At 29.9% G+C, this 13,486-nt stretch overlaps 1 protein-coding gene across 1 annotated transcript; it reads right to left on the minus strand.

Annotated features, from left to right (window-relative positions):
* Positions 1–979: 979 nt before the first annotated feature.
* LOC130810737 (probable fructokinase-4) lies at positions 980–7,413 on the minus strand. Its single transcript, XM_057676889.1, has 4 exons — positions 6,815–7,413; positions 3,328–3,660; positions 1,538–1,654; positions 980–1,456 (listed from the first exon to the last, which is right to left on the minus strand). Exons 1-4 carry the CDS (start codon positions 7,232–7,234, stop codon positions 1,322–1,324), a joined length of 1,005 nt encoding a protein of 334 aa, XP_057532872.1. The 5' UTR covers positions 7,235–7,413; the 3' UTR covers positions 980–1,321.
* Positions 7,414–13,486: the final 6,073 nt, after the last annotated feature.

The following is a 13,486-nucleotide window of genomic DNA, read 5'->3' on the forward strand; positions in this document are numbered from 1 at the left end:
AATTGAGATGTAAATGTGAGAGTAGTTGTGAGAGCAGTTATTTATAGTAGAACTTATAAGTTAGCAATCATATTGTAATATTTTAAAGTAAAATGTTCGTCAAAAATAAAATTAATAAAATATAATTTTAAAAGTTAATTAGATAATTGTAATTGTTTTTAAAATGTTGCTTAAAATAATAGTTAAAATAATTGCCTAATATACTTTCAAAAACACCCCAGTATTGTGTGTTGTGAGAACTCTTTCGGAGACAGAACAATCGTCAAGAATGCACCACCATATGATCATATTTGTTGAAGGAAAATGTTGAATAGGAGTGACAACTCCTCGTCCAAGATGAAGAATTGTTAATGAATATCTTGAAGGATATGACATTTACCAAACAAATTTTTGAGTTGAGACAATCTTAAAACAATAGCTCATATGCTAATATTTATATAAGTTAAACTATTATGGATAATTTTTCACAATGAGATGTTTCCCAAGAATTTGTGCAATTTTTTTTTAAGCTTTTTAACCAATTAAAAAATCAGTCCAAAAGCCATTTACACATCACCCTTTAATTATCTTTTAATTACATCCATATAATTTGTTCTGTTACTCTTCATTTATTAACAAATATTCTACTTCCCTTAAACACTATCAATTTTTCTTAAGTACAATCCTAGATGAACTAAAAGAGTATTTGTTTTTTTCTGAACTAGTGAAAAAAAATACTCCCTCCGATCTTTTAATTTAGTCCAATTTCCTTATTTGGCAAAACCTTTGAATTAGTCCCAATTCTATTTTTGGCAATCCTTTTTTACTTAAATACCCTTAGTTCACACACGTAATTACGAATTTACCCCCGTAAACCCTTAAATACCCTTACTTAAAAATACCCAACTACCACCTTTTACATGGACCCCACACAATCCTTAATATGCGTGCCCAAGAAAATAGGACTAAATTAAAGGATCGGAGGGAGTAGTATATATGCAAAGCAGTCATCAGTTGTATTTCAAGATAGTGGCATAGGATAAGTGTAATGATACAGTAATCATCAAATAATTCAGAATATAAAACTAAACCAATATGCATAGCTTAACTACAAACAATAGACAATATACTTTATATAATTGCCTCTTTGATTGGCAAAGAGACGCAAATAAAATATTTATTTAATAACATGAAAATTTAGATAGGGATACCACATTTCAACAGAAAGGATTCGTTCAATTCATCTCCTAATTCTCTTCAAATTTTGGAAAATCAACCAAAACCCAACAAAACAAAGTAAGCCAACAAGCCAAGATAGGACAAAATGAGGTTATGAAAACGACTAAGAGGAGCTCTTCTTAATAAGCTCCAGAGCTTCAGCCTCGGTAGGGAGTGCAGGGATTGCTCCCTTTTTGGTTGTTGTGATGGCTCCGCAAGCATTGGCGAACGTCAATACTTCCTTCAATCTTGCTTCATCCTACAATATGGATTTTGATGAAGGTTGTGCCATTTTGGTGAAGAAAAAGCAACATAGTTTATAGAAAGAGTTTATACATACCTCAATAATTGAGTGGTCATCCACGATCTTGCCTAGCAAAGCACCAACAAAAGAGTCTCCAGCACCAGTTGTGTCTATTGTTTCTACCTTGAACCCTTCCACACTTCCCTTGAAGTTCTACATTTGGTATAACAATTGTCATTACTTCACCTCCAACCATCGTTTCTTATCAATTACTTTTACACCCAAATAGAACAACTATTTAATCTCATGTATTCATATAAGTTATATGAAATCTCAACCATTGACATTGATTTGTTAGTATCAAAGTTCAAACACACAAATTTTATTCACAAATTGTTGTGTGAGACAGTCTTACCAAAAAATGCACCTTATACATTGGTTAAAATGCCTATCTCATACATATGATGAGAATATAGACTCCAGCTGATCTCACCGAGATACAAAGTCTCTCATATGAGTAGGCTCAATTTTATATGGTAGACTTTTAGAGTCAACCACAAATGAAGTATTTTCTATAAACATCTACCATACATGATATGGCCTTTTAATAAATAAAAAAAAAAAAAAAAGGATTACTTGTACCACATAATTAATGTCTCCTAGCAAGATTTATATAGATTAAATAGCATTATGATTCATGAGTATAAACATAATGTCAAAGTGGATATCTCCATCTTGTCCTGTTGCCGTTACAGTGAGGAGGATCTAGGAGTAATCCTGAAGACTAGAGAGGCCCAGCAATGATTTCCCAACAACCGTTCCACAGAGGATCCTCCTCAACATCTCAACAACCTTCCTAAGGCCTATCACCTTCTAAATATTCTGATAAATTAAACTGGACAGACTCATACCAACATCAAAAACCATCTATCTAATTTTGGTGATAATATAGTAAGCATTTTTTTAAATGAGACCTATTTTATTAGTTCCTCCGTTCCATATTAGTTGCAACATTATTAAAAATGACACTATTCATTCATTACTTTTAATTGTGATTAGTTTTTAATCTATAAGTTAAAATATGGTCAAATTAGATCTTGTTTGATTCGTCTCATTGCAAAGACTATTAATATCAAATTTTTATAATTTTTTATTATACATAATTAAAGATATTAAGAATTAAATTAGTGCATTAGATTGCGTAAAAAAACAAACTTTGCAAATAAATTGGAATGGAGGAAGTACATGTGAAGACCCATCCATCCGAACGGATCTTATATATTCATAACAATTATAACATTGGTGTATAATAGGAACTTTTTCGAACAAGAGAAAATAACTAAATAAGGGTTTTTAAGAAGTATGCAACATGAAAAATAGGGTTTTTTTTTTTTTTTTTTTTTTTTTTGATGACGAATAGGTCTATTTTATGTAGTATCTCACTATCATTATTTTATAAATTTCTCATTAATTGCTCCTACCCTCCCTCGGAAAAAAGTCCTCACAAATGAAAGCTATATGAAAAGCACTTTAGGAGTATTAAAAATAGGTTTGTATTATATTCGACAAAGCATGGTAAAGCACATTGCAATAAAGTCTGGCAAATTTAATTTAAAAAACTAATATACGGTGGACTACCAATATCATTAGTTAAAGTTGTCACCCTCACATCACTAATCATGCCTCTAGAGGAAGTAAATATTATAAGAAAGAGAATTTTCTGCAACTTGAGGAATATAATATAGAAGAATAAAGGTGTTGTTCATCTTTGATTTACAATAACGCCAAGTAAGGATTGATTTAAACCGTATTAACATAAGTTCAAAATTTTTAATAATTTAGAAAAATGTACGGGGTCTGTGCGAGTTAATAAAAAGAAAATTTACCTTGGTGTAATATCTACAACCCTGGTCACCAAGAGTGACCAAGAGAAGCTTCAAATTATCATGCCACAAAGACATGGCGGTAGCATCATCGATAGTGCTGCTTCCAGTGAGGAATTCCAACTCATTGTCGCTGACCTTGATAACCTCTGCTTTGTCCCAGATGCTCAAAATCTGCTCACGAGCTTCCTGGGCGGATGGCCACAAAGGCAATCGAAGGTTAGGATCATATGAAAGCAGAGCTCCAGCCTTTTTGGCCTCCTCCATTGCTTTCAAGTGTGCCGATCTGCATGGCTCCACAATCAAGCTAATTGAGCCATAGTGGAACACCTTTGCCTGTAATTTGAAAACTAGCAGAGTTAATGAATTCAATTGCCATTATGACACAACAAATTAATTGGCTCAATTTCAATGAATGAACGCAAACAAAGTGCCAAATTATCCTAAAATGATCATTTAGTCACATTAAGCACCTACTACTCTATTATTAGCAATTTAAAATTAGTAAGGTTCATTAGCTAAAGTTTAAATCCAAAAATTAATTTTAAATAACAAAACGCCTCAATAATTTGATCTAGTCAATTCACATGGGAAAAAACTGTCTACCCAACATGTAGATCATCCCTGTACATAGAGGCATAAAAATCGTAAAGCATAACTCATCGACATTAATTAATTAATTGTATATCTTTTAATTAATGATGTAGTGCACACTTAAACAAGTAGCCCTTTAGCAATTGGTGAAAGTGGGACCAGAAACTGAGAAGGTGGGTAGTAAAATATATATGGTTGGGCCCTCTTTTCTGGTGGATGGTCATCGTTTTTAACGATAACCCAATCAGCTTAAACGTGCTACTTTTCCCAACAAATCACGGGAAACTGTTACTAATCCAAATAATTTACGAAATTAATTTCACAAATTTTAAGCGAGTTAATCAAACAATGGGTACGACTAACGCAGAGTCGGCGCAGCAAGTATCTCCATCCTATATTTACTTGCAACTTTGCAAGTTGCAGCATATATTTACAAATATTTGAAATTTGATCAGTTATTTAGATTTAAAAAGTTATAAAGCTTATATTAAGAGTGTATTTTAGCAATTAAGATTGGAAAATTTTATTTTCAAAGTCTCAAACATTGGATGGTCTAATAATAAAAATCTCAGCTTTGCATTTTATATAAAAATCTAAATTTTAGGAGTATTTATTATAAAACACTTGATAAACTAATGAGTAAAGACCACCATAGGAGCTAAAATGGCAAAGTTTTTTAGAACTATGTATTTTTTCTTTTAAATTTTTTAAAACAGATCGGAAATTTTAAATATTATTTTAAAGTTGAAATTATAGAATAAAATTGCTGTAAAAGTTAGATTTTTAAAAAATAATATTGTAAAATTGGAATATTTAGAATTAAAACACTAAAGGTTAAGAGTTTTAATTTCAATTTTTCCTAAAGTTAATATGATATAAAATTAACTATCTTATTTTGGTTGAAAGTAGCCTTGATATTTCCAAGAATTATATAAACGGATCTAATCTAATATAAATAATAATCTTATTCAATTTCAATTGATCAATATCAAAACTGTAATATAAACAATTTAAAAGGCTAAAACAATACTCCTATATACGTCACTGTCTCACCTAAACCTGATAAATTAATAAAAAAATAAGAAGAAAAAACCCAAAAAACAAATCTTTGCACATACATTGATACATGGAATGATTTCTGGTGCAGCATATTTTATTTATGACGCAAAAAAAACAAAGTATAAAAATAATTAGAGCTTATAATCAAAGACAAAGGAATCAAAAATGCCATGTAGATATCATATTGAATTGCAGGTGGAGCCCATACAATATAGTCCTCCGTCCTCTCTATGCAACGAAGTAAAAGTCTTTGATCAATACTATTTTAATATGAATTAATTTAATAATAATAAGTATTTTTATAATTATAATAAGTAAATATATTATTATCTTAATTCTTTTTCTAATTTACAGTTAAAGTTTTATTTAATTTTTCACACCTTTATCAATATATAAATTCATTTATAATATCTCTAATTATATAATTAAAAATCATAAAAAATTAAACATGTACATCAAAATTTAAATACAAACTAAAAATAAAACTAAATAATAAAAAAAAACAAATAAAACAATAACTTTAAGTTGAAGGGAATACTTTTAATATTGGTACATATACAAAGAGTTCATACAAATCAAAAGAGAAGAGTCCCAGAGTTGGACGAGTATCAGAAACGCTCGGACTTAAATAAAGCGCGTATGTGATACGTTATTGTTATACCTCCGAAAATCTACACACCTAAAACTACCACGAATTGTCCGGATTCAATCATACTCATCCTCCCAAATCGCATAAACGACAAAGAATCTGCCACACTCATAGGAAAATCCATTACCATTTGCCCACCAACTCTAATTAAACCACATTCATTTCTTAATTTCAATCCTAAAACTCTTCACTACTAACTCCATTTTTATAATTATTTTAATTATAATCAATTAACGAGTTACTTATACCCCAAATCAAGATGTGACCACATGCATGTAATATATATATATATATAAAGGATGAAATAAGAATTTTAAAATAAGAAGGATAAGAAGAATTTTTATTTTATTTTATTTTGTTACTATATATAAAAAAAATACTACTTTATAAATTAAGAACATTTTAAAAATTATTTTATAGTTACTTTCTGTGTAAGATAATTATTTTAAGTTTTTTTGGCTCAATCGTGTGACCATAGTTTTTTTTATTTTAGTGAAATTAAGGGTGTAGAATTTTCTTACCAATAGATCTCTCCCATATATATATATATATATATATATATATAATACTCCCTCCGAACCAATTTAAATGTCTCATTTGCTTGGGTACGATTATTAAGAATGGTGTGAGGTCTATTAAAAAGGGTAAGTAGTAAAGGATAAGCAGTGAAGGGTAGTTGGGTAAGTAAGATATATGGGGGTATATTCGTAATTACTTGTGTGAACTAAGGATATTTAGGTAAAAAAGATTGATAAAAATAGAATTGAGACAACTAAAAAGACTTTATCATATAAAAAATGGAACAACTAAATTGGTTCAGTAGAGTATATATCCAAGTACCAAATCGGAACACTATAAAAAAATCACTAGCAAATTAAATTTCAAGATCTACTATGATAGGAGTGATTCTCATGAAATTTTCTTAATTACTCATGTATTTTTTCCGAAAAAATCAATCAATCAACTTTATTAAAACTCTTGCAAACAAATCCTTTAAATGATCAAATATTTAGGCCAAAGAAGATTAAAAGTCAAATGATCTAGACGGATACCAATCACAACCACCACAATTTTATTTACCACTTTTAAACAAATTTCACATCCATTATATTAAGTGCAATTGATTTCATTACACAAACTATAAAAAGAAAAAATAAAAACTTAAAACAGGAATAAAGATATACTTACGGATCGGATGAGTTCAAGATTGAGTTCATCGGGAGTGAGAAGCATGTCAGCGCTAGGGTTCCGGTAGAACATAAATTCACGTTCACCATCAGATCTCAATGTAACGAAAGCCAAAGCAGTTCTAGCACCTTTATCGAAAGTCAAACCATCGCCTGAAACTCCATTTTTTTTAAGAATTCCGGCAAGCATGTGACCAAATTCATCATCGCCGAGTTTTCCAACGAAAGAAGCGTTTCCTCCCAGCCTTGAAACAGCGATCGCAACGTTGGCTGGGGCACCGCCGGGAGCTTTAAGGAATCCCGGAGCTTCAGCGAGTGATACGCCCGAAACTGTTGGCACAAAGTCTATAAGCATCTCACCGAATGAGATGACCTTGCCCTTAACGTCGGCCCCGTTTGAAAGCCCATTGGTTTCCGCCATTATTGTTGAACGAGAAAAAAGCTTCAGAGAATTTAGAAAGAGTTGAAAAGAAAGAGAATAGTAGAGAGATAGAGAGGTTAAAAGATTGATTAAAGGGGATTATATAGAGAAAGTGATGATTTACTGCGGGTTTTGATTTGGGTTTTGATTTGGGTTTTGAAGGGAGGACGTTAAAATATATAAATTAGGATTAGTGAGGATTATATTGGATTAATTAATTAATTAATATACCCATCGTGATATGAGTTAACTCAAAATATAATTTTAAAAAAAACTGAAAAAAAGTTATCATTAATTTAATTAATTATTAAAAAAAAAAGACATTAATCGGGATTTTTGTATGAACCCTTCTCATTTTGAGACGGTCTGATACAAGAGATGTTGTAGGATTAATAAGTATTATTTTATAATGGATAGAGCGTAACAGGAAAAAATACTCTGCTAAGTGTGAGGAAAATAGGTATAAATTTATTCTCTTCGCCTTCTCCACTTTGGGAGAGTTAGGTGCATAAAGACGTGCTTGAATTGTTATCAAGGGTTGTATGGCTTTTTTTTAATAGCTCTAGTAGTTTCAAATCTAGGGCCTATATTTTTCACATGCTAGCTTTTTATATTTAAAAGGACATGAATGCTCAGCTTGTTACTTCGACTCCTTACCCATTTTTTGTAAACTCTCTTTCTATGTAGTGAAATACGGTTATTATTATTATTATTATTATTATTATTATTATTATTATTATTATATAGGTTTTAATTATAAAATTGTATTCAAGTTTATGGAGAAAAACTTTTTAAAAAGTTAGTAGGTAGTCGAGCAACAAGTTGAGCGTCTATACCCTTTTAAATACAAAAAGTTAATTAGTTGGTGAAAAATATATTCTTAGACTTGGTGTTACTTGGGTAATTATTATTATTATTATTATTATTGTTGTTATTATTATTATCAAAGAGTAATTATGAAATCAATAGTAGTGCAGTAGTAATTTCTTTTAACTTACATCTTACGATACTTTTCCTTTGTCCGAAAGATTTGTGGGGACCGTTTTGTGTTAATCCAATTAAGAATTGTCCTTCAACATGCTTTAAGTATACAAATATAAATACTCCGTTCACTGATGATTCAAAGTTCAATATTGACTTTGTCTCATTTAATTTTTTTAAACTATTTATATTTTATTTTTAGTTTATATTTTATTTTTTAATCTACAAGTAAAAATATAGTTAAATTATAACTGAGATCTTATTTAATTCATCTCAATTCAATGCAAGAATTAATATTAATTTTTTATTTTATTGACATGGCAGAATTTGATGCGACCCGAAAATAAACCAGAAACCCGACTCAAAAAAACCCGAACCCAATCAACCCGAACCCAACCAACCCGAAAGCAACTTAACTCGAAACATGACCTATCCGATAATTACCTGACTGAAAATGACCTGAGCAACAACCGACCCGAACGACCCGTTTTGGCATGTCCAATATCAAAGTTTAGAGTAATCTTAATATTAGAACTTAGAAGTCATTTCAAATAAAATTTTACTAGTTTTCAAAGTATCTCAACATATTGATTATATCACTTGAACTCTAAAATTTATTAAAATATATCAAAAAACACGTATTTTGCATCCTTTTATCCATCGTAATTATTTTTCTTTAAAAAAGGACGTTATAATTATCTTAATTAAATACATATGTCTTGTTAAATCAGTTAAATGGGTTTTTAATTCTTCTACATTTTAGTATGCAAATCGATATAATATATAAGAACTTACATTGTTTTACACATTATTAAGAATTCAATATATGTTTTGGCAAACATGGTCAAATAAAATGGGACAAAGTTATTGCAATAGAGAGAGTATATGATAAACATATTGTTAGAAAATAAATTAAATTAAAAATAAATTATTAAATTTTATGTATTTTTTAAAATCTTATATGATATTTTTATGATATTTTTTGATTAGTTATCTTTTTATAAGAATGACATTCCTATTTAACTTAAAAAAAAAATTTTAAGCGAATCTTTTTCCTTAATAATGCTATTTGTAAAATAATTCGAAATAAGTTGAATTATTTGTATATCTTTTCAACATGAAAATGGAGAAGGTATTTTATGAGAAAATGAGAAGATACTTAACGTCATTTTTATCTAACATTACAACTTTAATAAACACAATTAACTTTTATGAAGCGCGTATCTTACATGTCTTTCAAAATAAGTATTATTTCTCTTATTTTCCTTACACTTAAATGAATCTCACATACCAACTAATTTTTAAAATCGTACATCTGATTTCTCTAATGTGGACACGTATCTCACAAAGCCAACTATACATGGATATTTAAAGTTTGGAAAAGAGCGTCGCAAATACTGGCTTCTTATAACTTGAATTCAATTACAGAAGGCTTTAATATGGTCCTAATAGACAATTAAGAATTCAACATATGTCTTAACAAACGTGCTCAAATAAAATGGGATAATGTCATTGATATGGAGGGAGTTTATGATAAAAATATTGTTAAAAAATAAATTAAGTTGAAAATAATTATTAAATTCGGATTGTGAATAGAAAAACTAACAATTACAATTGATTTAATGGGATATTGACGATTATTGTTTCTTATTAACCGATGGACATATTAAAAATGAAGCAATGAATATTAGAAAGAGATATTGGTTCCATGTAATTATAAAAAATTTAAAATTTTTTAATATATACATAAACACATTACGAAAATCAAAATATAGTAGATAATTTTAGTTTTTAGGGGGCCCATAATTTATATTTTGCTCAAGGCCTTTAAAATGTTGGAGACAACTCTGATAATGGTATTTGTAAAATAATTTTAACTTTACATCTTTCAGAAACTTAATTCCATAAATAATGTCCATGTATGATAACTAAAGAAAAATTTTTTTCCTTCTTTTTCTTTCTGAAATCGCTATCTGAAATAGTGTTATACTTTTGAAATTAAAATAAAAATGCTATTTTAAAAAGCGTTTTGATTTATTTGGTATCTAAAAATAAAAGGAAACTGCCATCTCAAATGATGATTTTGTTCAAGTATTCTTTTCATCCTCTCCTCTCCCGACTTGCGACCTGGCTTAAAAAAATATTCACTTGATCACGAATCTTACTCAGAATATCACGCACTCAAATGAAATCAACTACGTTGCAATTTGCTTCTTGATTACTTCTCCATTCTCATCAATTGAAGGTAACATTCTAACCTTAATTTTTTTTCAATTTGCAATTTGATTTTTATCATGATTGTTCTTGTTTTGGCTTATAATAGATTAATTGATTGTAATAACATCTTAATTTCAGGTTTTAAGGTTACATTTTACGCATTTATAGTTGAATTACATGATTTATTTTTTATGCATATAAGTGTTCGGTGAAATGTTTTAATGAAAATTCATCAATTTGTTGGGTTAGTTTAATATCTTTGGTATATAGTCATATTATTACTTATTAGTATTATTATATTTGAATTGACCCTTCTTATTAGTGTTGTTAATACTTCAATTTACTCAATTAATATTACATATTTATACTTCACTTATTAATGCTCGTACACAATAAAGTGTATGTGGTATCACATTAGTAACATGCTGCTTGTGTGTGCTAAACATAGATCATTATCTCGTTGTAGTGTATGGGTTGGGGAAATTAGTTACAGGGAGATGATGTGGTGTATAATGAAGGATTATATTCAGTTATGTTTATCCCATAAGGAAGCCAATGACATAGAGAGGCTTGTAATTCGGATGGTTTGACGGCTTGGGAAACATGCTCAGGATGATGTTGCAAACGACTTTAAGTCGGTCTTAGGTTCACAAAATCAGCGTGGGATGAATCCTTAGCAGTGAGGTAATAATAATCATTTCTTAGTTTAATTCAAATTATATAATTTCATGTGGTACTCTCACAGTGTTTATTTGTCTGCAACTAGCTTCGGGTACATCTTTACGAGGTTCCACTCCCCACATACTCTAGTCTACTATTGAGAATTCCTCAATCGAAAGAGGGACGATCAGGTGATTACTATTTATTAGTTTTGTTAGCTTTGAATAAATTTTCAAATTACTGAGTTTGTTGATTTTTTTGACAGATTACATGAGAGCCTTATACAGTGGCTAAGATGGAGACTTTGCCAGACATGTGTAAAGCGGGCCAGGGTATATGGAGATCCCGTTGTCCACTTATTTGCTTTAACAATGTGGTATTTCATCTGCCAAATCGTGTAACGCATCCGTTCAGTTTGAAGCAACCTATTCTGCATACTTGTGACACTCAAGATGCACTACACAAGAAGTTCTTGGTTCGATATATATTGCATGTAAATGTGTTGAATGAACAAGCAGGTCGATTGGTTCAAGAATAGAACTACATAATGAAGGTAAAAAGTTTTGATGAGCAACGTAAAATGTTACATCTTAACTTTATGTACCATAGTTTCTCCTATGTATCTTCCATAAATAGTTTATGTAATACTCCAATCGCTTTTGTGTTGGATTCAAGTGTGACCTTGTAGGAACACGTTAATTTAGTTGTTTATCCAATCTAGTTGGACCAACTTTAGTATATATTCACTAGCAAGTAATTAATTAAGATCTACTAAATTAATATAGTTATTATCTCTGTAATTAAATTCTTATTTATTTTTAGTAGTTGTAAAATAAAGCAAAAACACATAATCCTTCATGTTACCTGAACTAAAAGTATAATCGTCTAAACCTAAAATGTATTAACCTCACTTGAATTTGAATCAACTAGGAAACCCAATCGAGCTATGTATTGACATGAGGTAGGCATAACCCAAACTGACCTATGACCAAACTCATCTATTTCAAACCTTTGATAACACAACGTAACCCAAATTTGATAAGACTCGATGTGAAAGAACTTAAGCAAGTAAGTAAATCTCCAAATTTTGCTATTATCTTAACGACTTGTTTGATATGTGGTATTAAACGGTGGTAATTGAAATGAAAACTAGTGTAAAAGTTGTTGAAAAATCATTACCATTACCACCATTTAGTACCACTAGCCAAACGGATCGTAAAAGTACAACTTTCTCCAAAGAACTAATACATAGATTGAGTAACTGGTTTTTGAATCCATTATTATTTTTTACTTTTAATACATGTTAAAATCTCTCATAAAAATTTTTTAATTCTTGAAAATGTTTCGAACATATTTTTGGAAAAATTGCTTCTAAAAGGCTAACCTTTAGCTGGTCTGCAAATAAAGGGCTAACCTTTAGTTTATTCTACAAAGGGCCAATCTTTACCTCCTATTTGCAAACAAAGGGTTGTTTTACTGGTAACCGGAAAACCCTTTGATGAAAGCTCCTACCCAGTACATAATTATTACTGTAAAAGTAAATTCGAAAATTATCATTTCATTCTCTAACATGCAAATTAGCTTCTTGAACCCCAAATATTCTACAATCAACTTCTTCAACCCAAAAAATTCTACAAGAATAGGGAGAAAAGCAAGGTCAATTCATAGTGGTATTGGTTCGAGAGGGAGAATATCCGAACTGCAAGGTTAGGAGGTGGTAAACGGAGAAATCGATAATCTCGGACTCATGTAAGTTATCTTAATTGTCTTCATTTAATACACAATGCTAGTTTAATGTTGTATTATCACTTTCTTTTGTGTTCTTACAGTTGCTTGACCAAGTGATAGGGCAAATTTTAATAACCGCAAGCGCACGGTTGGCTTGTAGCTGCAGATCGAAAACAAGGAGGCGAGTTAATCAAATTGTTTGTTTTATGACTACAAGACACGGATCAAGAAAATAATATGGTTGGGGAAACTAATACTACGATGCACGAACTAAAACGAAAATAATAACTTGTATGAAGATAACAATGATGCAACAAAAACTCTAGGGTGTCGGGTATCACCTAATTCTAACATGGGAGTCGATCACTCTCATGATTGTATGAAACTTCATTAGCATAATTAAATGTGATCTAATTAACCTCAAGTTTCCGCTCTATTAATTAATATCGGTTTAAGACTTTACTAGTATTAATCCTCAAACTTCCGTTTTATTGACTAAACTAGTAGAAATTTAACTTAAATATATCAGAATCCTAAATTAATCCTAATCTCAGACTTTCGTTTTATTGAAAAGGTTAATAAAGATATTTAAACTAAAATTCATTAAGCATAGATTCAATTATAGACTCAAATTCACTCAATCAATCAATAATATTTCGTCCCATG

This window comes from Amaranthus tricolor, chromosome 1 (genome assembly GCF_026212465.1).
Source record: "Amaranthus tricolor cultivar Red isolate AtriRed21 chromosome 1, ASM2621246v1, whole genome shotgun sequence".
NCBI classification, from domain to species: domain Eukaryota; kingdom Viridiplantae; phylum Streptophyta; class Magnoliopsida; order Caryophyllales; family Amaranthaceae; genus Amaranthus; species Amaranthus tricolor.